The 25,443-nt window shown below is 31.5% G+C and overlaps 3 protein-coding genes across 5 annotated transcripts; 2 read left to right on the top strand and 1 right to left on the bottom strand.

Moving 5' to 3' along the window:
* The first annotated feature begins 2,432 nt into the window (after positions 1-2,432).
* LOC108773737 (bestrophin-4) lies at positions 2,433-12,581 on the top strand. The gene is made up of 9 exons (XM_018539652.1): positions 2,433-2,774; positions 7,337-7,615; positions 7,893-8,027; positions 8,198-8,364; positions 8,438-8,595; positions 9,511-9,822; positions 10,043-10,194; positions 10,790-10,924; positions 11,647-12,581. The coding sequence occupies exons 2-9, from the start codon at positions 7,437-7,439 to the stop codon at positions 12,539-12,541; spliced, it is 2,133 nt and encodes a 710-aa protein (XP_018395154.1). The 5' UTR covers positions 2,433-2,774; positions 7,337-7,436; the 3' UTR covers positions 12,542-12,581.
* A 2,716-nt stretch (positions 12,582-15,297) lies between these two features.
* On the top strand, positions 15,298-22,186 carry nopo (TRAF interacting protein no poles). 3 transcript variants are annotated; one of them, XM_018539671.1, is made up of 8 exons: positions 15,298-15,729; positions 16,384-16,755; positions 16,846-16,947; positions 17,059-17,181; positions 18,252-18,516; positions 18,609-18,746; positions 19,333-19,480; positions 21,910-22,186. In XM_018539671.1, the coding sequence occupies exons 1-8, from the start codon at positions 15,617-15,619 to the stop codon at positions 21,942-21,944; spliced, it is 1,296 nt and encodes a 431-aa protein (XP_018395173.1). In that variant the 5' UTR covers positions 15,298-15,616; the 3' UTR covers positions 21,945-22,186. The 3 variants fall into 3 exon arrangements, with proteins under 3 accessions (XP_018395173.1, XP_018395174.1, XP_018395172.1); XM_018539672.1 differs by lacking the exon at positions 21,910-22,186 and adding an exon at positions 21,671-21,903; XM_018539670.1 differs by lacking the exon at positions 21,910-22,186 and having other exon boundaries at positions 19,333-19,589.
* LOC108773751 (calcium and integrin-binding protein 1) lies at positions 20,855-25,096 on the bottom strand. The gene is made up of 5 exons (XM_018539674.1): positions 25,002-25,096; positions 24,423-24,525; positions 23,216-23,363; positions 21,946-22,070; positions 20,855-20,980 (listed from the first exon to the last, which is right to left on the bottom strand). Exons 1-5 carry the CDS (start codon positions 25,094-25,096, stop codon positions 20,870-20,872), a joined length of 582 nt encoding a protein of 193 aa, XP_018395176.1. The 3' UTR covers positions 20,855-20,869.
* Positions 25,097-25,443: the final 347 nt, after the last annotated feature.

Raw genomic sequence — 25,443 nt, 5'->3', positions numbered from 1 at the left:
CAAAATTCGTGAAATTAATTTGTTTGAATATTTGATTTCAAGTTTCTTAAAAGTCAGCAATTTTGATTACTCTATTAGAAGATATACAAAATTCAAAAATTTATTTTTGAGAACTCATTAATAAACTTTGTATTAGTATTTCTCTGATTTCTCATACATATACGTTTCTTTTCAAGAATAGATAATCTGAGAATCATTCTGTTCTGCAGCCATTGAAAAGCATTGTCGACCGATAAAATATCAGCTCCGTAAAGCATTAAGGTACGATTATCAAAAAGTCAATAGTTCACGAGTTATTAAACATTTTATGTACCAAAAGAATATATAAAATATCTCGTAAACTATTGGTTTTTTTATATCTCTACCTTGATACTTTTATGTACAGAATAATTAGAGGAATCATATATAGTGAAAAAATTCATATAATTCCATTTAAAAAAATGAGGTCGACCTCGAAATCTCCGAGAAAACATTTTTAGTCGCTCGAAACAAGCGACCGAGCGAGAAGGACGGGACGTTCGTGACGTAGCGTCTCGCTGTCTCGCTCTCTCTCGATGCGTCAAAGGTTGCCGAACGAGAAAAGAACGGACGTATCGAGCTGTCGCGCTCACTCATACTGAGCAAATCTTCTTTATCCTGATTTAACACGGACCCGAACCACGTCCACTTTCGACGATACGATTTTATCGGCGAGACGGCGGTTCACGAAAATGGACGTGGTACGTAGTTCCCGCAGCGTTGGTGCCGCTAGTGTACGGGGAGTTAGAAGCATTACAAGAAAAAGGCCTCCATGGCCGCTCTCAGGTTTCTCTCTGGTACGACAAATTGTGCAGCGCTGCCCGCTGATGAAAACCAGTAATGTGTACCAATGAAAGTGAAGGTTTTTACAATTTTGGCGGGTTTTTTCGACCAGGGGCCCTATTCTTGCAAAATATTGCATACGAAAATTTAGGGAAATGCATACGTTATACTTGTACTAATAAAATGTAATATAAATTATTATTTATTATCTTCAGATGGTAATTATCACCTACTATAAATTATAATTTAGGGTTTTCTTGTTAGATAGTGCCACAAGTCACCTTTTACGGCGTGTGGAAACTTGTATTTCTATGCAGGCATGCCTGAAATTGCTCGAGATAAATATTGTTAGAAAACATTTTATAGATATAAAATATTACAATGTAAAATTATTACATTTATACAAAAATATTTATTTAAATCAGAATAATATTAAAAAAGTATATAAAAATTGAAACATTTGAATAAAAGATAATGGCTCTCTGCATAAGGTCGTTATACTAATTAAGTAATTACAATAAAAAAGCATAAAGCCAAACGCATAGTTCTAACTTCTAAGTACAAATATCTATTTAACAAAAATTTTTTTGTGCATTGCTATATATAATTAAAGAAACATTTTTTATTCGAACGTAATTTCTTAAAAAGTATAAATTTTTATTTTCCTCAAAAGTATTTTCACTTTAACTTAAAAAACTCAAGAATAAATCGATTTCTTTATTTTAAATGTAACTTTTCTCTAGACGTTCGCGAGCATCATTTCATCCGTTAAACAAGGATGAAACAATTTATGCAGGTGTTGTAAAAACGTCAGGTGAAACGCACCCTTGTGGAATATGCTATTGAGAGGGTGACTTCGCTGGCGCGACCGAACGCAGTGGCATGTATACGATCTACGCGTATTGAGCTTGACATTCGGCCCTTTTTAGATTTTGGGTAACTGCCATCGGATTACGATCGCGCGATATAGCTGCGAAATGTTTAATATCTGCGAGACTTAAGCCGCGACTACGGTCTCCCGAGTTTTACTCGCGGTAACCAGTCCGCCGCCGACGAGCGCCAAGTGCGCACCTGCGACGCGATATGCCTCTTCTCTCGGTCCTTCACGGGTTTCGGTCCCCAGCCATTTCTTCGTGATCTTCGGCGGGGCTGTAATTCTCACGATCCTCGTAACTCGCTTCGCAACCCGTCTCCATTCCGCGACGTATTTAAATTTCGAAAAAGTTACGGAGAATTTTTCAAGAACTTTCTAGGCATAGCCTGTGCTTGAGAAGCGATATATCTATTGATCGCGAGAGATTTCTAAATTACAGAAAAAAAAATTGAAGAAACACATGGATTCGGAACGCTGCGATATATTTACAAAAATGATGCAAGAAAGAATGTCTTAACTTGTATTAATTTTTGCATCAAAATTGGTATAAAACCTGTTATTTCAATATTTATCAGACTTTTTTTTAAGAATTAAGGTTTTTTTTTAATATTTTGAAAACAAACATAATATTAGAATACATTTGATAACAGTTTTATACAAACTTCGAAAAAATATGCTAAAGTCGTTGCAATAAAACCTGCAGACAAATTGCCGATAGTCTCCATTATTAATTTAATTTCAATGATTAAAGTAAATATTCAATTTAATTTCCAAGTGTTGTTATAGAGAGAGAACTGTAGAAAATTTAATTAAGAAGTTGTTAATAATGCGCGAAAGAATCGCGATGTCGATATTTATCGCGACAGCTAACGAAGGCTGGCAAATTGATTCTTTAAATCAACTCACTATTCCAGCCGCAGTTGATTTCGTAAATCACCTAAGCAAGAGGTACCGCCGACTAGTGTATCGATCAATGATTCTCTGATTCAACGCGACGACGCGCGGAAACGGTGAGCGTATATTTATTGCGGTGTGTAAAAAATGATCTTGCGCAAGAAAGAAGATAACACTAGTTATGATTGAAAAAGTATGTTACACGGTGAGTCGCAATCTCCTTGTTATAATTTTTTTTCAGTACACATTTTGCACGACACCGAGAAAAAGATCGCGAAGACATTAAGGTGTTCGTACAAAAGTTACGCAAAGTTCATATAAGCGAAACTGTGACTCGAATACGAATTTATATGCAGAGAGACATCAAAGAAAATGAGAAATTTGTCTATTGATAATTTATGTGCCGTTTCTGCGAAGCTAGAAATATTTATAAATGAGGATGTTTTCTTTGTACATTTATTATCCGTCTGTCAACTTGACACGTGTTGCCCGATTTTACAATCACAAAAACTATGTATAAACATGCAATTGACAAAAATACAATTGATTCACTAATTAGTATTTTTAAATTGTAGAATACTTAATTGTGATTATTTTTGAAAAATTAATTTAAGAATAATTTTTTATATTACTGAGTAATTTTTTGTCATATTATTAAATTCTGCTCGAAAATACTATTTTAATAATAAAAAATATAAGATAATTAAAAGGCTCAGTTGAATAAATCACAAAAATAAACAAGATGTCAATGTGAGTCGACACAGGTTATTGGAGTGTATATGTGTGTGTGTTTTCACTTTTCTTACAATTTATTAAAAATAAATAAAACGTATACGTTTCAACACAAAATTACGATTATGATGGCGCTACCATCATAATCGTAATTTTGTGTTTAATTGTTAGTTTTATATTATTTTGTACTGAGGAGGACCCTGACCATAAGTCGAACCGTATACGTTTTATTTATTTTTAATAAATTGTAAGAAAAGTGCACACCAATAACCCGTGTCGGCTCACATTGGCATCTTGTTTATTTTTGTGATTTAGTAATAAAATAATATTATAAATCAATTTTTATGTATATAAATTTTTAAGTATTTTATATGCATATAACATGAATGGAATTTATAACTGATAATAAATGTCCATGTGTTCATTAAAGAGAACCTAGACACGACCTTGGCTAATGTTCAAAATTCTATTTTGCCTAGCTGTGAGCTGCTAAGACTAAGTAATTAAATTAAATTAAATATTTTTAATTAAATTAAATATATATTTATTTTTAGGTTTGCAAAAAGATTATTTGAAATATAATTTTAGCAATGTATTATTTAACTTGCAATACAGTGTATTAATAATATATGTTTATTTTACAATTTTTTATTATTGAATATCTGAAATGTGATTAGTATCTTATGCTATAATTTTATCAATTGGAATTATATAAATTATACAAATGTTCGGAAAAGTAACTTTAGACTTTCTTGTCTATACAGAAAAATCTATACAGAACATATTCCGTCTTTGACATGATGCAAATGAGATTTATGAAGTTTCTTGTTTTTAATGTAATAATATTTTTGTATGTAAATTACAATTTCTTATTTTATAAACTTTTCCTGCATTAAATTTGTTTTATTTTATGAACTTTTCCTGCAATTACGCGCAACAATAAAAAATTACTTATTTTTAATTACTTTTTCTTAAGATAATTTTTATATATAACAGATGACGTAACAAAATAATTCGCAAAATTATTGTACAATTTGTTTTTACCTAATCTTAACAAAGTATCGTATTGTACACAACAAACCCTGTATTTGCACTGAATCGCTGGCGCGGTGAATGTGCTTCTTTTAGGAGAAATACCAAATTTCGCATTTCGTCAAAGGCCGCGGTTTTTGTTGCAGTATTTTTGGTAAGGTCGTGCGGAAAATATAGTGCGACGGTCAGACGATCCGTCAGACACAGCGACGGCGTTGTCGCACGCGTATTACCTACTAACGGCGTCATCGCAATAGCTGTTGCACCTGCGATGTAAGTAAGAATGAAGCCATCAAGAAGGCATTCATTCCGGATGCGGTCTATTAAACGCATATAAAAAACGAATCGTGTCGCGTATAACATTTCGCAAAGGTTCGCCTCTTCGAAGATGCCATAGGTATGTGTCGATGGAGCTTTCTAGAGATGTGAAAACAAAATATGCAATGCGTTTTCATACTTAAAATTGTTTGTAATAAAACATCGAGTTGTCATGCAAAGTGTTCTTAGATCCAACGTATTATAGCTTTTTAGCAGCAAGCATAGATCAAGCAGGAAAGCGTTGGCTTATACGTACCTCATAACTCTCTGTCAAGTTACTTTTCTTTTATTGACTTATATTTATTAAAAATTTGTAATTGTTTCTGCAATAGATATAACTTCGGAATGCCTAACGTAATACCTCACACAGTAGATGTGTCTAAAGTACATATTCAAAATATCTTTTTAAGATACCTATCTCTATAAAATGGATCATAGAAATATCTTCTTTAGAATATTTCTCTGATGTATTTTGGATATTTTTGCTACATGGGAGATATATATTTGATAATTTTAATACTTTCAAAAATTTCTGAGTATGAAAGATGCCAAACTACTCAGAACCTTTTATATATGAAACATATAAATCTCGAGAAAATTTTGAACTATGATCAGATAAATTTGAACATAAATTGTTTAGTTAAATAAATGTAATTAAAATAATTTTTGAAATCACATTTACTAAGTATATGACGTTAAAGAATTCGTTCAAAAAATTATATTTTATGTATACTTAGAAAATCTCTTGCTTTAACGTGAGAAAGAAAAAGATAAATGGCAGGAACAACGAGCGGATCGTCTCTTACATATTTGAAACACTTCAGTAGTCAAATAATAACAAATAAAGTGCCAAGCACTTGTGACCGCACATTGAGATGCATCCTCGAGGTGTCGATCGACAAAGTGCACACTAAAGTGCGGCAAAGGTCGCGCGCCCGGAAATCTCGTGCAAATAGTGTGTTTACCCAGACACTTCGCTGTTACTTCGACGTCCAAAGTTATATTTACCGCCGCATTACTGGCGCAATTCCCGAGAGACATTAAACCAGACATTATTTACGATGAGTTTCCGTAAGAGAGATAGAAAAAAAGGATGCAGCCGCGCCAGTTCTCAGGTTTGCCGTTTGGCAATGACGTTTCGTTTGTGACGCAACTGTTTTTAGCGTCATATCGTTGCAATCCGAAATTATCTATGCCGCTCATAATTATGACGAAATACGCGTATAAAGTGCCGGGAATAATACGAATTTCAAAGTCCGTATAGTTGTAGCAAAATAAAGTTTAAGAAATAAATGGAAAGAAGATGTAAATTTTTTGGACAAAATTAAATTTTAATGCAAACATAAATCACATTTTTTTTGTAAACTTTTGATTTATGAGACAATTGTTTTTATGGATTATGTGAAAAATCTTATATTTGTCATATTTGCTAATAGAGATGTTTTGATAATTTAAATATTTATTAAATACACAAAATTTTATGAAAGATGATTTTATCAATTACCTTAATTTATATGTGTACCTCTTATCGTACTTTGCTAAATCTTGTCTTCGTTGAGTCCTTTTTATCGCAAATTATGGCGACTCTGATTATTTGCGCAGCATAGGAATGTCGATAGACGAATCTAGGCCTAGATCATTCCATTTTTAGTCACTTTAAGACACTCGCATACCGAGATATTTTTGGCGAATGATGCGATCACGCATGTTGCGACGTGTCATCGCGACAACTTTGCATTACGAGGTGATTCTCGAGCGGATCGTCGTTTCTTCTAAGTGCATCTTTGTCAACTGCATCTGTTCGAAAAGTTTGGCGTCGCAAACAATCGTAAAACGAATTTCGACAAAATTAAGAAGAAGAAGCAAACGTCTTCGCAAGAAGAAATTTATAACGTTTTATAATGAGACAAATTAATTGTTTACTGCTGTACGCTGTGATCACAAAATTTATTTTGTTGCATACAACATAAAAGCGCCGTAAAAAGTTCGACTATTAGCCAAATTTGATGTTTGTATAAACGTTGCTCGCGTAATAAATAGAGATAGAGTTTTACATAACAAATGTAATATCTAATTCATTTCTTAAGTAATTATATTTATCAGTTTGTAAAGATTTATTAACTGTTTTATCTGTTGTTATTACACGTACTTATATTACAAGTACTTATACTGAAAATTAATTTTTCTGTGATAATAAAATTAGGAATTTAAGCGCGAGAAGATAAAGGAAATGATAAAATATGCTATCGATAATAATATAACTAACAGAAAAATTATTCTTTATAATAGTTATTTCGCGATGGTTTGAAATAGATTGTATCTATATCCTACACTAGAATATGAGCCCCTTTCGATGCAATAGTTCACCTTAAAATAGAGATTGCATAGGAGAAATACGAAAAATAAAATTTGCGCATTGAAACAAGATTTGTCTTGCATCTTTTCCGTTGCCTATTATTTTTCTTTATGTAAATTAGTTTATAAACTAATTATTATTATATAACTAAAAGCGTTACTTTATTATTTATTTATCATTAAAGTAAAGTAGGCTTTATTAACTAATTAAGGTAGGCTTCATTATATCACAAAGGTAGCTATATATACACAATTTAATTTGTCTCTTAATAATATTTTAAAGACTGAACACACGTTGCGATTGCAACTCTAGTATAATTTTCCTCTCAGGTTCGACAGACGAAAATTTCTGGAAGTATGAGTAACAACGTGCTCGCGAGCGCGTCGTTCTTGAGAAGAAACTGGCACGGTGCACCTGAATGGATAAAAGATGACGGTCTCTTATCAGTACCAGGTCGCCAGTTCGACCAGCGGTGGATTCACCAGGCTCCTGCTTATGTGGCGCGGTTCCCTGTACAAACTCATCTACAGGGAACTGCTGCTTTTTTTACTTGCCTTCGGTATCTTGTCCGCGCTCTATCGCCACGTCTTCACTGCCACGCAAAGAAGGTGGACATTTTAAAATACGTTAAAGCTTTAAATATAAACCTATATAAACTTGAGGTATATAATGTATGTAGAGAACAAAAATTATTCTGATGATATTATTAATTTCATCTATTATAATATTAGACACAAGTATAAACAAATGAGCAAATTTTTTAACGTTAATTAATTTGCATATATTCACCTATTTCCTTTTCTTTTTTGTGATGTTTTAATTTAATTAATTTTATTTTATTATAGCTATATTGAATTGCTTGTAACATAATACAACGTGTTATAGAGAATTCGAACAAGTCGTCATCTACTGCGATACCTTGATCAAACTGATTCCGTTAAGTTTCGTGCTTGGATTCTATGTGTCCTACGTGGCGCAAAGATGGTGGAAACAGTACACAGCAATACCATGGCCCGACAAGTGAGTTTAGATGCAATATTCAAGCAATGCATCCTAAATTTTTTGTTAAACTTCTAAATTTATTGACAATTTTTTTTTCTTTTGGTTAAAGCTTGAAAAGTAATAACCAAAAAAGGTAATTATCGAAAATTTCTCTGTGATTTCCTATTTTTTCTTTTTTTTTTTTACAGGGTGATGCATCTCGTAGCACTCTACATCACCGGAAATGACGATTACAGTCGTATGCTGCGCAGAGCCCTAATGCGTTATCTAAACCTCTCGCTGATACTCGTGCTACGTTCCATAAGCTCGGCGGTGAAGAGACGATTTCCCACTCTCGATCACGTCGTTGATTCCGGTAAATCACAGTACTGGGACCACTATCGTCGTCAAAGTGGCAATTAAAAATTTAATTAACGAGCTTGTTGCAGGCTTCATGACCACGCTGGAACTCCAATTGTACCAGTCGGTGCCGAGTGTCGAGTTTAATACCTATTGGATACCCTGCACGTGGTTCATTAATCTCCTCAAGGAGGCACGCAAGACCCATCGGATATCCGATGCGCAAGGTTTAAAGCTAATAATGGAGGTGTGGGCGAACTCCATGTGTTATTATTTTTTCAATTTCCTCGCTTGTTGTTTAAAATTTGACAAAAAATTTTTTCCATTACAAAATAAAAAAGTTCTTTATCTAGTGGATATTATTTTATATAAATAATTAATCAAAATAGGATATTCTTAACTAATGCCACGAAGGAAATTAAAATGATTATAAAATTTTTTGTTTCATCATCTATATGTATTTTAAATTTGCAACAAAAATGAAAAATAATTATTTAAGTTATTTCATTCTTTTAAGACAAAGTCGTATTAAGCATATTATCTTCTACTTTCTGAGTTTGTTCCTGTTTATCATGTTAGCTCGTGAAGCGCAGCATCATATGCATAATACGATATGATTGTATACTGGTAACCAGAAAATCAATCGTTTGGTTAGAGAAACGATTAAATTTTATGGGTAGCTACCGTGACGGTAGCGAGTTGGTATATAGCCGATTCAAAATACGTCGTAAGCCATGTCGCAGTCTATCAACTACATTTTTATTTTTCGCGATTAGGCACGCGTGTCTCAAACACATTATGCGCTCGTACGAATATCTTAATCGGGATTGCTGGTAATAATATTCTTTTTGTTCACGCATTTCTTCATGCGTGAAAATCAAAGAAACAAGTAAGAGTCAATCTTCATATGTGTAAAAAACGCATGATAAATTAATCAGCGAATATGATACCTATTAAACAAATTTAAAGAAAAAGTAAATATTGTATATATTCTTCACTATATGCTATTATATCTCAGCATTTACACTTTAATATCATATTCATTAAATCTCCTTCAGAAACATGATTGGTTAATAAAATTAATTATTAACCAATCATTATTAATTAAATCGGTATATAATAAAATCTTTCTCTTGCTCTGTAAGGTCAATCTGATTTGTAGGAATTCAATGAGTTTCGGACCAAGTGTGGCCTCTTGTGGAGCTACGATTGGGTGTCGATTCCTTTGGTGTACACTCAAGTGGTGACGCTCGCCACTTATAGTTTCTTCGCAGTCGCCGTAATCGGCCGACAATACATCGAGGGCGTCGAGAAACAATTCCAATTGAAAATAGACAAATACGTGCCCATTTTCACGATTCTGCAATTCTTCTTCTTTATGGGACTGTTAAAGGTAGCTGAACAATTAATAAATCCTTTCGGCGACGATGATGAGGATTTCGAGCTGAATTGGTTGATCGATCGTCATACTAAGGTAAGAGGGGGACCGATCGGTACTCTGTCTTGTCTAGAAAAATTTAAGGAAATTGTTAGCTAAACATTTTTAGCGTTAAAATAATACCTAGGCTATGTGAAAATTGGATTGAATATCAAGTGCCAATTTTGATTACGTGATCTGTTCAGACGTTAAAAATGAACATCAAGAATTAGCATAAAATTATACTCGACCCCTCCTCTTTATGCTCGTATATTAGGTATCATACCTCGGAGTGGATACGCTGATGAATCGCTGTCCGCCTCTCGTCAAGGACATTTATTATGATTCCGAAGATGTGAGTCTGCCGTATACGGAAGCGGCCGCGGCATACAAGAAGAAGACTTATCGCGGTAGCGTGGCGAACATGATGTTAGTATCTTATGATACACAATACATAGTCTATTATAATATAATAGTTGCAGTGTTGAAACAGATACTATTTGAAATCTAGATATAGATATAAATAAAAATAATATTTTTCGCAATAAGTTCTTTTCTGTATTTTAAGATGCTGGTAACATCATCATCAAGTCGATGATTAATTTAATTGTATATTATTATTTTTTTCCGTTTTAGTTTACGATTGCATTTTAAGTCCGACAGTAAGCGGCATATAGTTCATATAACTGAAAATGTATTTAGATTTATATATGTATAAAAATATTATTAGATACATCTATCCTTTACTAATTCGTTTTATTTATATAATAATTTAGATTAACTTATTATTGTTAGTATAATATTTTTTTATTTTAAAACAGAACAGATTACAAATTTACATCTAATTTATATTAATTGATGAAAATGACTTGATTGTAAAATATTATTCGTAAAGGTCTCACAAGTTCTATATCTTTTAGGATATAGTTTTGTAAGATTCAAAATTCGTTTTTATATATAAATATTAAAATCTTGAACGTTATGTTATGTGACAAACGACATTGGTTCTCCTCAATCTTTTCAGGGTACCCGAAGAGAAACAGATGATGTTCTTACCCGGAATTTTGGAAGAGGAGGAAGAATGCACGACAATTCTAACGCCTCGCACCTCCACTGCCAGTTTAACAAACCCAAATGACAATCCAGTGAACGAAATGCGGTAAGATTGTAATTGGGATGCACATTGATATATTTATTCTCATAAATTCATAGATTAATATTAATTGTTACAATTTAGATCAATATTGATCGTTAATTGATTATTAAATAATGTAATTTTTAAATTGAATATTTTATTTTAACACAACAAAAAGTAATGAATCTTTCCCAATAAAGGTAACGATAACGCGTTACTTTTTAACCATCTAAAAACGGGATCTACAATAGATGTTTTAAATCTTAAGCCGTAAGAAATTGACCAATTACAGTCGAATGCGATGAGAATAATTAACTATGATTTATCCAGCTCTTATGGCTTAAGGCTTAAAAATCTATTGTAGATCAAGCTAATTGTGCTTAGAAAGTTGAATACAATACCAATATCACAAAACTTAATCTTTTCATTAATAAACTAGAATTTTTTAAAAACGCTCGAGTCGTAAAAGACTCGAAGGTGATTAGAAAGTTAAAATTAGTAAAAAATTACTTAACAATAATGATAATGATGACGTGTTATTTTTATAAAGTAACATATGTCCAACCTATGTATTTCTAATATTCTAATATATTTTTTAATGTGCGAGGAAGCTGTACCTAAAGTTTTTGATGTACTCGTAAGAAAGCAAAGTTTCATTCATTTCAAAGTTTCTCTTTTCTATTCCATTTTAATACCAAGATGAACAAGCTTCGAGGAACTCCATAAGTTAGACTCGTTTGTTTCAGCCAGATCAGCGGGTCCCCTTCAACATCTGCGAAGATGGCTCACAATTGTTCCGAAACGGTTATGCAACTGGATGGTCAAGAGCAACTACCGGTCGAAACGGAACAGCGACGGGTAATAGTCGAGGCCGTCCGGAAGTTCTCTTTGTTGACAAAGAACTCGGCATCTCGCACCGCAAAGCCTTTCTTCCCGGTTTTGACGAAAACTCCTAAGCCAATGTTGCGTCCTTGGCCGAGCGCTACTAACATCCCGCATCCTGTTCAGACATCGTCGATTTCGACGCCGGCAATTCCTACGTCGACTGTCGTTGAAATCGAAGGTCCCTGGGCGAAGGACTCGTTCAAGAACTTGCATCGTCGGCCATCCGTCGGAGATTCCGAGGGACGACCCAGCGTTTCATCGCAGGGTGAGAAGAACCAGGAAGGCGTCGTGAATTCTGCATTTGCGGAGGAGAGAGTGGATAACATATCGGACATTTACGACACTGAGGAAGGTAATAATGATGGCTCATGGTCCGGACTTTCACATCAATCTCGATGTACACGGGTCTTCTGTCAGCAACCATTTGCTTCAGAGACAATCGATATGTCCATAATCAGCGGCAAATCAATTAGTCATTCGAGCACCAAGAGTTCTCCCAAGTACTTGATAACAAGACGAGATCGATCGATCAGCAATTCCAGGAAAAAGAAGGGTACCCTCCGGTCAAGATTATCTGGCACACCATCGAACCGTAGAAAAACCACCGATAGTATACCCACGGTGGACACAATCCTGAGTCAGACTTGGAGTTCGCCGAACCTGAGCAACTTGGAGGAGCAGGCGAAAACTACACAAAGTGTTAAAGTTGAGCTTTCTTGTAAGCAGGAGGAAGACCAGGAAGATTCTAAGTTATAAATTATGTAGTATTTTGGAGACAACATTTTTTTATATTTAAACAGAGATATGAAACTTGTGACAATCTTGAAAAAATTTTGCTAGCAATAAGATTTTTTCGCAAAAAAATTACGTTTTTTCGTTTTTGTTGAATCGTTTTCAATTATTATATTTGTTCACAAAAATTATTGAAGTGATAACAATAGATATGTAGCTATATTTCTTGATGACCAGCAATATAAATGTTCTGCCTATTGATTTTATTTAATTATATAATTGCAAGTGATTAAGTATCAACGCTTACTCGTGGGCATTACATTTATGTAAATATTGTAAATATTACAGTAAATATTATGATGTAACATATATTGTTATAGAAATAAAAAATATTATATATAATTATGTATTATTTTCCGAATAATTTATTTATGATTATTATGTAAATATGAAATTTTAACATTTACATTGGCATTTTATTAGGTATTATTAGATAATAACAAATGTTGACATTTTATTGTGTGGCATTAAATTTTTTAAATTTCATTAAAAAAATTTTTATAGTTTTAAAATTAAAAATTAAAAGTATTTTTTGAATATGCAATTAAATTTTAAAAGTTGGAATATAAAGTTTTTATATAAAATTCAAAATTTGTTTAATTAAAATTAAAATAAATTAAAATTTTTTAAATTTAGATTTTTATTAATTTTAATTTTATGAGTTTGACGCGTAAATATAGAAATTTGGGAATTTATATAAAATATTTAAAAACACGAAATTTAAAGTATAGAAAATTTTTAAGAGTTTAAATTAAAAAATTTCGTTAAACAGAGAGCCAAGTGAGAGTACAACGTTGTTGTTGGTATGCAATCCATAACACAAATAGATCCTCGTCAAATCCTTTATTCTTGATAAATATAACGTTTCGACTTTTTTTTAGTCTTTTTTAGCTAATACATATTTAAACTCATCTTTGTAAATCTTGTAAACATATCTATCGCATCAAATTCTAAAATTAGATGTTACATCTTTCAAAACCAATAAAGAAGATTTCATAAAGAAACGTAGATCGCTCGTTACATATCAAAAATATCTAATCACTGTTGTGTTAGCTCTAATCAGAGCTGCTCTGTGAAGTCGGCACCCCTATAAATGCGAATTATGGTAAAACCATTATTGTATTCGTTTGTCCATTGTTTGTCAATGTTTGTCCACCCTCCAAGAAAAAGTTATACACAAAAAAAGATTTAGTATCCCCACACTGAAAAAAATGTTGTTCATAGTATCAATGAATGACATTTATCGACTTGAAATTCATTGATATAATAAACTTTTAATAGATATTATGAATATTGTATTGAGTATTTTTCATTAGCTAATAACTGGATTTATTAATATAACAAATCACTGTTTATTAATATGATGTACTTGAATATATCATAACTTTCGAACATTTAATTGAATTAATGAAAACGTTCATTCTTCCAACAAATTTGTTCATAGACTTAATAAATTCATTCATTAGGTGTCTAATATAAAATTTTATAGAAGTGATAAAATACATTCATTATATTAACGCATTTTTTTATTAGTTAATAAAGTCTGTACATTATTAGCTCAATAATCGAATTCCTTATATGTATTATTATTCATTGAATGAATAAAGTTTTTGGTTATTATAATAAATCCATGGCAGGCTATTAATGTATATATTCATTGTCACAATGAATTCTGGTAATAGTTTAATAACTCAAGTTAATCATTTTATAAAACCTAAATCATTATAGGAATAAAATTGTTCATTGGACCAATTTTAATAAAGTTTTTATTAATACCAATGAATATTTTTATTGTATTTACGTACATTTTTGGTTCAGAGCAGGTAATTATTTTTCATTGTTATGAAAAATGTAATAAAAATAGGGTGGACAAACGTGGATAAACAGTGGACAAACGAATGCAATAATGGTTTTACCATAATTCGCATTTAAGGATGCCAACTTCTCAGAGCAGCTCTGTGAAATGTTTTTAAATTAACAATAATTATATACTATTTTAAACAATTTAATATATTTAATATCTAAAATTCTAATATAATTCATATATAATATAATATAATGTTATATGTAACACGTACAATATTGCACTTTTTTACAATATTTCAAAAGTATTTCACTTTTTAGCATTATTGCATTTATTTCGAATTGCATATCGAAACAGCCGTATGGAGTCTTCTGTTTTAGGATATTTTTCAAACAAATTGAGTTCAATTTTGAAATTTTTTATCGTTTTCAGCATAGATTCTACCTCACAGATACGTATTAATGCGTATACTTTAATTCTGTAAAAGGATTTTCGAATCTGTGAATTACAAAAAAAGTATTTACGATACAAAAATTATACGATTTTGTCGGTAATATAGAGGCCTATAGGGTAATTTAGGATCCCCTTAATAGGTCTGTTCGCGTTGCTTGCACTTTTTGCACTTACCATCTTCGCTTTCTTTCTTTTTAAAGCCAAATATACATCTATCTCACTTTAAGTGCAAAATTATTTGGGGATTTTATGCAACACTAACAGACCTATTGGTAAAGCAGAGAAAAGTGACTAGGCACCGGCCAATGTGAGTGGTGTATGCAATAGGGATTGTAGGCAAATGGGATCCTCTCGTCCGACCGTTACATTTTGCCGCCCATGTGGCATGTGGCGTTGTAGCAAGCATTCCCACATCCATGGTCGACCATGCTCACATCCAGTATTCTAGTTGTTTCCTGTCAGTGTGTATTATGTAGGAGTCATTAGTTTGGTTTTGTTGTTTTCGGAATCGAAGCCGAGCTGAGCCGAGCAGTCAGAAATAAAGAAATTGATATTCATGTTTTTTGTAATTTGTATACATAGTTTTTTAAATTTTATAATTTGCAACAGTGAACGAAGTGCTCGCAACACAGTTACATCTGTGACTTACAATAATATAACATTTGATAAAATATGGGAACTTCATCGTGAAATCTGTAACAGCCATCTAATTTAGAGTCAGTTGTTACATACCTGCAATCAGACATATCCTCGCCGATTTTTCATCAATCAATCTATATAAAATGAATATAGTGTGCGTGATATGTAGCGAGTTATTGACACCATCTGACGATGTTTTCCATACACCGTGTGGGCACATATTCCACTATGTGTGCTTGCTGCAATGGTTTGACAGGTAATTTAACTGCATTAAATATTTGTGCATTCTCTTCTTTTCTCTCTTACATTAGAGGTCTCCGGTCTGTGTTATATCTCTCATAAGCTTGTGATGCATTTGTTAGGTTCAAAGACCAAAAACGTTCACAAAACGAAAAAACCGACCACATGGTTTTGAGATTCAGTCACCATACAAAATTCGTGTTGTGGTTTTCTTGACCAATACGCATTCTGGCTAAGTTAAAATGGTCAAAAGCCAAAACGCATCGAGGTCGGTTTTTTCGGTCTTTGAGCCTGACACATACACTAATTGTTCAATTGTCACAAGCATATAGGACTTATAGTTTTAATGCCAGTTTTAAAATTTTTTTGAGAGGTGTTTCTATTGGCAAGGATACTCTAACTGATAATATATAAATCCATGATAAGATAACTCTTAGTAAGGTTGCTCGGCCTTTTCCGAGAGGAGATACGGGCATAAAAATATTTTGGTTCATACCAGGATCAAACCCTGGATCTTTGACATAATAGGCCAGTGTACTGTCATACTATGCTCCTACTCTCTTTCTACTTATTATGAAAAAAAGTTTCATGAACTTTTATATAATTCCTAAAAGCTTTTGTTATTGTTTACACTTGAAAGTATTTAGTTTTATCTATGGAATTGTTTCAGATCACAGACTTGTCCACAATGTCGATTAAAGGCAACTCATCAATCATCACATAGGATATATTTCAACTTTTCAAATGACGTCATCGAAGAAGATGTTGCAACTCTGCAGAATAGAATTGACAATATGAATTTTCAGCTAAAACTGAAAGACAAAGATCTTAATAATCTTACAGAGGACAATAAGAACTTGAAATATCAAACAAACAAATTAAAACAGAAAATTATTGAAGTTGAAAGTGAAATAACTAAAAAAGTAAATGCAATTTATGCATACAAAGAGCAGATTATATCTTATAAACAGTACTGTATGGCCACAGAGAATGATAAGAAAGAGAATAACGAGTTAAAGAAAAAAATTGAACATTTAAGAAAGTATGTTTATTATAATTATATGCATTTTAGAGATATATGTGCAATTTTCAATTTTTTATATAATCTTGTAATTAAATGTTAATTTTGTAGCGTACAAAATCTCCTAGATTCTTCTACAACTGAAGTGGATGATGTAATATCGAAGACAAATGATACTTCCAAACTTGTAACATACATAACGGTGTTAAAAGGGTATTCTATATTGACATGTTACATATATTTGATTGATTTACATATAATGTATGTGTGGACATATATTATATGTATAATATAATATTATGGACTTTATATTGAATTTTTCAGGGAACTTAACAAAATATATGGGAAGAACAAAGAGTTGAAGGACAAATGGAAAAATGAACAGCAAAAATTCATGGATGCTTCCAAAAAAAATAAACATTTGGTACAGGAATGTGCTAAACAAAAGTATATAAATGTTTGAAAGAAAAGGGCACTAGGAATCAAGCGCAGATAACTTCACGCAACGCCGATATATATCAAGCAAATCTATTTATTATAATTGTGCTTACATGTTTCGGCTCATTTTTGAGCCTTCTTCAGAGACAAAATTACATAAATAAATTATAATTTAAAAATAACAAAGGATCAAAAGATAGTGAGCTTTCCCACAACCGAGAAATAAAATCTAATGACAATTTCATCTTAAAGAACACAATAATATGAATAATAAAAGAAGAAAGGAAAGAAATAAATAGAATGCTGAAATTCTGGGAAAATAAATAAATAATAATCCTAGTCAGTCTCGCTTGTGCACAGTGGTTGAGTCTTAGCATTTGATATTTGCGATTTGATAATTTAATGTAATACCGTCAAGTAATTTGTTGTGACTCACTGTGTCTGAGACTGACTGGCCTAATTATTCTGAAAACTGGTTTTGAGAGTGTTTGCGATACAGTATCGTTGTGAACATGGTGAGCCTCCTCACTCCCGGTAAAATAATTGTAATTATGATAAATCTAATTTTGAAATTGTTATTTTTCTAGGAAATTCTGGGAAATTATTTTCCCAAAATTTCAGCATTCTATTTATTTCTTTCCTTCCTTCTTTTATTATTCATATTATTGTGTTCTTTAAGATGAAATTGTCATCAGATTTTATTTCTCGGTTGTGGGGGAGCTCACTATGATTAAACATCTTTTGATTCTTTGTTATTTTTAAATTATAATTTATCTATGTAAAAAACAAATAAACAAACATTTTATCTATGTAATTTTCATTGTCTCTGAAGAAGGCTCAAAAATGTGTCGAAACATGTAAACACAATTATAATAAATAGATTTGCTTGATATATATCGGCGTTTCGTAAAGTTATCTGCGCTGGACTCCTAGTGCTCTTTTCTTTCTAAGTTTGTTTTTGATTTATACAGGAGTTTTTGTTATCTAAGAATTATTATATATAAATGTTCTGATATATTCAGTTATTATCTTTTTAGAATCATTATCCTTAGGGATTATATTATCGTATATATTTTTAGTGAATTGAAAGAACGTTATACAGAATTGGAAAAACAATTACAACGCTGTGAAACCGAAAAGATATCTTTACAAACTCAGCTTTTTAATATGCAGACTGATGCACAAGAATGTGTCTCTAATAAAGTACTCATGCAGCAAGAGAACTGCAAGCAAGAGAGTTTAAAAACGCATAAGGAACCTTGTATCGCAAAATCTAATACGAATGCATCTATGGCAAAAATGGACATTTCAAAACTCAAAAAGAATGATTTCATTGTAGATCTGGTAAACTACAATTTATTGCATTTAATTACATTATCATTAATTGCTAAATTTATTTTGGATATATTAATACCAGGATAATATTTATTTTATAGGATAGTACCGAGAATATTCCACGAAGTAAATCGCAGGACCTTTTTTCGATAAAAAACCGTGCTGTAAAGAGACCTAATAACAATTGGAGAATACCTCCGGCACTTATGAAAAAATCAATGATTAATCAACAAAGTCAAGTAAACTGTTTTGCACTTATATTTAATATGTAGGTTCGATAAATTTTTATGAGATAGTGCCGCAATTTATTTGATGATGTAACATCTGAAAAGTATTCTTCGAACCCTTCTGTGCCAAATTTCAGCCAGAATTGACGCATTGCTCACGTTCGATTATCGTTTGAAGCGAGTGAGAAGTTTTCAAAGTTGCTGCGTATAAAAATGGAAAAAGAACGAATTTCGTGCAGAATTAAGCTTTAATAATTCTTTGTTCTATTTTAAATCCAGGTAATAGGATGAATGAAAAATTAATTCAAAGTCTAATTTTGTAATTTTACACGGAATTAATTTTTTTCAATTTTTCTATGCAGCGACTGCTAAACTTCTCGCTCGCTTGAAATGATGATCGAACGTGAACAATGCGTCAATTTTGGCTGAAATTGACATAGAAAGGTTTGAAGAGTGATACTGTCCAGATGTCACATCATCAAATGGTTTGTGGCACTATCTCATTAAGATTTACCAGACTTATCAAACCACCCACATATAATATTATGTCTGAAATTTGTTACAATTTTTATGATTTTCTCATCTTTATATATTTTAGAAAACTATCAGTGGCAGTGGCATGAGTTTTGATGGCTTCGGAGGACATGCAAAATATGATAATTTTCCTAATCCTATTTCTAATCCTAGTTCACATGTAAAGAAAATTAGAGAGGTCTCAAAGACGAACAAATCAAAACTTGACATGGGTAACAACAAGAAAATCAGTGATTCTTATATAATAATATAATGCTTGATATGTATGGTAATATGATACTTAAATTGTACATGTAATGGAATTTAAATGGGACATGAGATTCAAGACATGAAAAGATTATTTGGAAATGGAACTTCAATGTATTTAATTAAAAATCATGTATTATCTTTTTTTTTATTGTTAAAGTAATTATTAAACTTTTTTATTCTTAAAATAATTAGTAAACTTTTTTAATAAAGCGAGTTACCATAGAATAATCTAATTTTTTGTCTGGAAAATCGTCTGCCCCACATTTCGAGAAGTAATTCGGAACTTAAAAAAAAAAAAGGAAAAAAGCTATATAAACATAAGGTCTGGAAATAAGTTGTTTCCGAGTTAATGTCATTTTTGTATTAAATAACTCGTAATTTATTTGTTATAATAATCAATTTATTTTATAGTGTTTTAACATAAATAACTTCATTTCGGAAATGTATTTCAGAGTTCGGAATTCTTTTAGAAGAATAAGAGCCTGCATTTGTGTTGAAGGTGGTTATTTTAAACATCTTATTTGATTCGATTTAAATACCTGTTCATGTTTATTCTTGATTGTAAAAATAATGTAATCATATTTTTACAAATATCAAACAATTAAAAAAAAGAAAAAAGAAGGAAGCTAAGCGGACTATGCCTCCAATCGTTGGGGTCCAACGTGGTACATTTTGAGTAACGCCAAAATAGTCTGAAACGAAGTTATTTATGATAAAACATGAAATAATTAGATTTCACTCGTTTTTTGCAATGCAAAGTATTAAAAAAAAAACCGGTCTAAATCGAGCGGTATAATAATTTTTTTTTTATATAAAAAATTTCTAGTTTACAATGTTAATACAACATAAAAATACAAAATATAAAATACACTACTAAAAAAAATTAAAAGATCACTTGTTCTATCCTGCAAAAATAGGCAAATTTCGAGATAGAATAACTTCGTCAAAAATCATTGTATCGAGATGTTTGAAAAAACATTTTAAAGCTTGAAATTTTTACTTTTGAAATCTCTTTTTCACAAATTTCGTAAACAATTTTCAGATTTGACGCATTTTTATTTATGTTTGTGTAACTTCACGAAATATCAATAAGATCGTTTTTTGAAGTACCGATCTGAAAAGTAGAGATTCCAAGTTTTTAAATGCTTTTTTAAACATCTTGATACGATGATTTTTGACGAAGCTATTTTATCTTGAAATTTGCTTGCAGTTTCTCAACAAAATTAGAGTTATTTAATATTAGGATAAGGGGTCATTTTTACTTCAACGTTCTTTACATAAAAAAATTAGAATTAAAAAGTTTAAAAATTAGTTTCGAAAAATTCATACAGATGAGTTATTTTTTTGCCAAATTAATTAATTTTAAATTGAAACGTATGTGCGAAGTCTGGCATTTTGGAGAGCAGTTGTATAAATTCTTGTGGCGCAATGTTTGCGTCAGAGAGGTCCATTTCTTGTAACATCTAAAAAATAAGACCATTAACAATCATGAATTATTATATGATCAAATTCAAAACGTAATCTCTTTACGAACTCTCTTGATTAAAACAATTCCAATGATCAGGAGGCAAGTGAGTGGATTAGCTAAAGAGGATTCAAAAAAAGAGTCGAAACGTACTATTTATATTTGTCAGAAATAAAGGATTTGATAAGGATCCATTTGTGATTGATTACCAACAACGTTGCACTCTCACTTGCCTCCTGATTATTGGAATTTTTTTATTATATGATGTCCGTTGCGTTTTGCAAAAGATAGGTGAATTAAAAGAAATTAATAGAAAAAAGAAAGGAAAAAATTTTATTTCATATAGATTAAATCTCTAATTGAATAACTTGTATTGTTTAAAAAAAAAAGATATTAATATACTAACTTAAGAGTCTTTTCTATTGCGATTATTAATTTAAATTTTATTGTTACATTGAAAATGACCCGAACGGAGTCGAAACGTTTATATTATTTGTATTATTTTGATCTTTATATGTTTTGTATTATATTTTTTTATGTATTATTATAACGTATATCTATGTATTGATTTATCACCTCTTTGTCGAATTATTTTGGCTCTTTGCTATTGAAATTTGTTAAAAATATCAAAGTTTTGTGCATTTTAATAGTAGAATGTAAAAGTAATTCCTTTTTTTTTTTGTTAAAGCATTGGAGAAATAGAGAAACAGTTCGCAGAATTTTAGAAGCGATTCCCGGCTTTGAAGATAGCGCGAGTGCAATTTTATAGAATTAATTTCTCCTCGCGCGCACAGAAGGCAGTTCCTTTCAATTCACCTACTTTCTACCACGGAACCTGTAACGGCCATCGGAAATTTGTTGCAATAGAAAGCGGCCTCTCGGCTTTTGGCAAAAGGATTAATCGCTTCCCGATTCCATCCTTTGTAGTTGCGTTGAGGACGCACAGCAGGAATGCACACTGACCATTCGTGCTACGTCCTCCGCTTGTTGCTGATCGATTCGGTCCTGCCCGCGCTCATCCGTGCCCGCCAATCTCCGTACCGTTTCGATCAGATCATCGAGAGAGACTTGATTGTCGCCGTCGAAATCTGGAAATGAAGATGATCAGCACTTGTCGCTGTTTGCGTTCACGCATTGGAAACGAACGAGTTGCGAGTACGCGCGTGTGCTTGTGTAACGTTGGTGATTAAAATTGACAAGACAGAGCCAGAGATCAGTATAAAGTGAAAAGAATTATTTTGCTGTATCATGGAAAACTGAATATTTATTGATATTGATTTAAAAAATTTGAGATAAGTTCAAAATAATTTTTAACAATTAATTAAATTGAATAATAATTTGATCTATTTGATTAGAATTGTATTATTTATTTACTCGTTTATTCTTATTTATTTATGTTTAATGAAATTTAAAATATATTGTTTCGAATATTTATAATAAAATATACAAAGTTTTTTTACAATACCATAAATATACAATTAATGTTGATTTATTTCCCATTAAATCGTGCATCACGTTATGTAGTGTCAAAATAAGCAACATTTATTATAAACCGAGGAGATGAATTTGAAATTTAAATGACGGAAAGTAGAGCATCTCTCGGATATGATTAAAGATTGTGACAAAATGACACTTTCCATACTGTATCATCAACATAACATGATCCAATTTATCTGAATGGAGTCGCAGTTGCATCGGCAGATTGCTGCGAGAGCGCGTTTCCATTTCTACGGTAATTGACGTGGCTCCGAGAAATTAAACGATTCCGATTAACGAAATTGACTGCAAGCCACCGTTTACTATTATACGAATACTCGACGATGGTCTGCAAACTTGTACCCCTTACACATTATTTGCATAATTATAATATACTGTGTTGGAATATCTAGACAAATTATTACATTACGTCAAACAAGCCGATTACGGCTAAACTAGCCGGGTAAAATAAAAATTGTTTAAGGAATCTTTAAACTACCATGTTTTGTCCAAGGCGTTTCAAATACACATTTGGTAAAATACGTATAACTTCTATGAAAGCTGCCATCAAGACTTTTCCTCTACCAGCAAACAATGAAGTTTTGTAATTGTAATTTTAATGACTGAGGAATTGTTCGCGAGTATGTGTAATGGTTGCGTAGGATTGGCGGGTGGCAAATATTTGCCAGGACGAAAGTTAGAATTTCGTGCACACAAAAACCTGCAAATATAGATTCAATTGTGTCTGTGAGCTTACCGAAAATTTCAAAAGCCCATGCAGCCCGAACACTCCGCGGACAATTCATAGAGAATGCCGAACAGAGGTCGAGAGTATCTTCAAAGCTTAAATGTCCGTCTTGCTTCGACGAGAACACGCGATATATCACGTCACAGAAGGGATTGCACTAAAAATATATCACATGTTCTGTATTTTATGGTCTTTTGTTTTTCTTGAAGACTAAAATAAATTGCATAAAGAAATAAAAATATTTGAGGCTCCTGTTCACTCGCCATTATTATCTCAGATTGTGAAGTAGTAAAAGCGAGAAAGTGTATAATAAAAATTCTTATAAATTTTATTTAAATTAAAATATTTTTCAATAAAATATTTGCAATCGCTGGAATAAAGATTTATAAAATGTATCAAAAGGTATTTTTTTATTTTGGAGAGAAATTAAATCGTATTTATTTCTGTATATTGTTAATTAATTACATTAGTTTGTCATAACTATGAACGTAGCTCATTCCGTTTTATATATAATTAATATTTAAATATATGTATAATTATTATTACTTAGTGAATCGAAAAAAATTTTTGATGTATTTTATAAGTTAATTTTATCTAATTTAAGTATTGTTTAAAATATATATCCCCATATATGTATTTTCTTGCTTTTGATATCACAATTTGAGATAGTGAGCAGGAGCCTCCTTTTCTTCGAATCTTCCAAGAATTTTCAGTTTATATTTACTCGGTTTTACTCTCTCTTGCTTATTAAATTCCATCAAGAAATTGCTGTTATTACATATTATAATATACATATAATATGTACGTATAGATTTTTAAATCAGCAATTTTAATATTAAATCTTGATAATTAATATTGATATATAAGACCAATCTCTTGAGATACTCTGTATAATATTTGAAAAACACAATATGTTTCGTTCCTCGTATCGCAGTTAATCATCACCTCGTGTAAATAACGAAATTTCTAGCTCGCAGGAAAAAAATGGTAGCAGCTTACCATCGCTTAAGAAGGATTTATTGCTGCGCAATATACGCGATGTTTAGAGCTAACGAAAACGTTGTGTACCGTGATAATCCAATGCTCTTTGCTACCGGAACTTTTCAACATTGTTCATTCAAAATGCGATTATAATTCAATTGTAAAATAATTCTCCAAAAAAATAAAAAATATATTTTGCATATCAAAATGTTAAATAATAAAATTTAAAGCTTACGCGAATCTGTGGAAGGATTTTGTTGATTTGCTCCAAAGAGAAACGATAATGAAGATTTTGTTTAAGGATACCTGATTCCAAATCGTCGAGACGTTTATAAATCCTGACAATGATAAGTTAGACAGTTACAATTAAATTGTATATTAAAATATATTAATTGAGTGTTATATTTATCTAAACATAAATAAAATACTGAAGATAAAGATCATAAAAACGATTATATGTCCATATTTATAAAAAACAAGAAAAACCCTGCAGGACTAATCAGATTTGACTTTTGAATCATTTTTAGAATGCTTCTCAAAGTGTGAGAAGTTTTGATGCACTATACGTTATTGACATATGTACATAAGAAAAGTCATGGCCGTGTTAAATTATTTAAAAAGCTAAATATGAATCTGAAAATAACTTTGTTGGACTATCACAATAATTAATTACATAAGACTTTCAATCTGCTTGTTAGACTATTAAAACTTTTTGCGACATTACTCATCATGTTTAAGTTAACTACATAATTAATTTGATAATCCAACAAAATTATTTATATCGTACACGAATCAAATATGCATGTATACGCACTGACGAATTTCACTTTTGTTTAAGTACGTCAGCTCGACATATTCGTTGAGGGCTTCCTCCGAAATAACATTCTCTTTAGAACCCGTATTACCCATGGACACAATTTTGGTTTAATACGTTGAAATAGGACCATCCGACCAACCCAACTGATATCGCATTAACGATAACGCACGTTATCATTTCAATATGCGACTACGAAAAAGAGCTGATATCAGCACTATCAATTTTATGCGGGAGTACTTAACTGCTTGACGACGATAGCATTTACATTGGGGCATCAATTTAACGATCATAGTTACAATTCCGAACATTTATATTAATAAAATTTTACAGAGAGAAAGAGAGAGAACGGTAGTAGTAGTAATTGGATAAACACCATTAATATCTTTTGGAATTGGGTAGAAATAAATTCCATGAAATAATTTATGTTGTGTCTTATATA

The sequence above is a fragment of the Cyphomyrmex costatus genome, unplaced genomic scaffold (genome assembly GCF_001594065.2).
Source record: "Cyphomyrmex costatus isolate MS0001 unplaced genomic scaffold, Ccosl1.0 scaffold219, whole genome shotgun sequence".
NCBI classification, from domain to species: Eukaryota; Metazoa; Arthropoda; class Insecta; order Hymenoptera; family Formicidae; genus Cyphomyrmex; species Cyphomyrmex costatus.
This window is presented reverse-complemented; position numbering and strand designations above follow the sequence as displayed.

What these genes read in the sequence shown, in the direction of transcription:
- LOC108773751 (XM_018539674.1), bottom strand. Translation starts at nt 25,096, where the DNA reads ATGGGTAATACGGGTTCTAAAGAGAATGTTATTTCGGAGGAAGCCCTC. An exon ending in AAATCCTTCCACAGATTCGC is followed by an intron (nt 23,364 to 24,422) that starts GTAAGCTTTAAA and finishes ATATATTTTTAG; the next exon opens with TGCAATCCCTTCTGTGACGT. An exon ending in CGGAGGACGTAGCACGAATG is followed by an intron (nt 20,981 to 21,945) that starts GTCAGTGTGCAT and finishes CTTATTTTTTAG; the next exon opens with ATGTTACAAGAAATGGACCT.
- LOC108773737 (XM_018539652.1), top strand. Translation starts at nt 7,437, where the DNA reads ATGACGGTCTCTTATCAGTACCAGGTCGCCAGTTCGACCAGCGGTGGA. An exon ending in TTCACTGCCACGCAAAGAAG is followed by an intron (nt 7,616 to 7,892) that starts GTGGACATTTTA and finishes AACGTGTTATAG; the next exon opens with AGAATTCGAACAAGTCGTCA. An exon ending in GCAATACCATGGCCCGACAA is followed by an intron (nt 8,028 to 8,197) that starts GTGAGTTTAGAT and finishes TTTTTTTTACAG; the next exon opens with GGTGATGCATCTCGTAGCAC.
- nopo (XM_018539670.1), top strand. Translation starts at nt 15,617, where the DNA reads ATGAATATAGTGTGCGTGATATGTAGCGAGTTATTGACACCATCTGAC. An exon ending in ATGATTTCATTGTAGATCTG is followed by an intron (nt 18,517 to 18,608) that starts GTAAACTACAAT and finishes TTTATTTTATAG; the next exon opens with GATAGTACCGAGAATATTCC. An exon ending in TGATTAATCAACAAAGTCAA is followed by an intron (nt 18,747 to 19,332) that starts GTAAACTGTTTT and finishes TATATATTTTAG; the next exon opens with AAAACTATCAGTGGCAGTGG.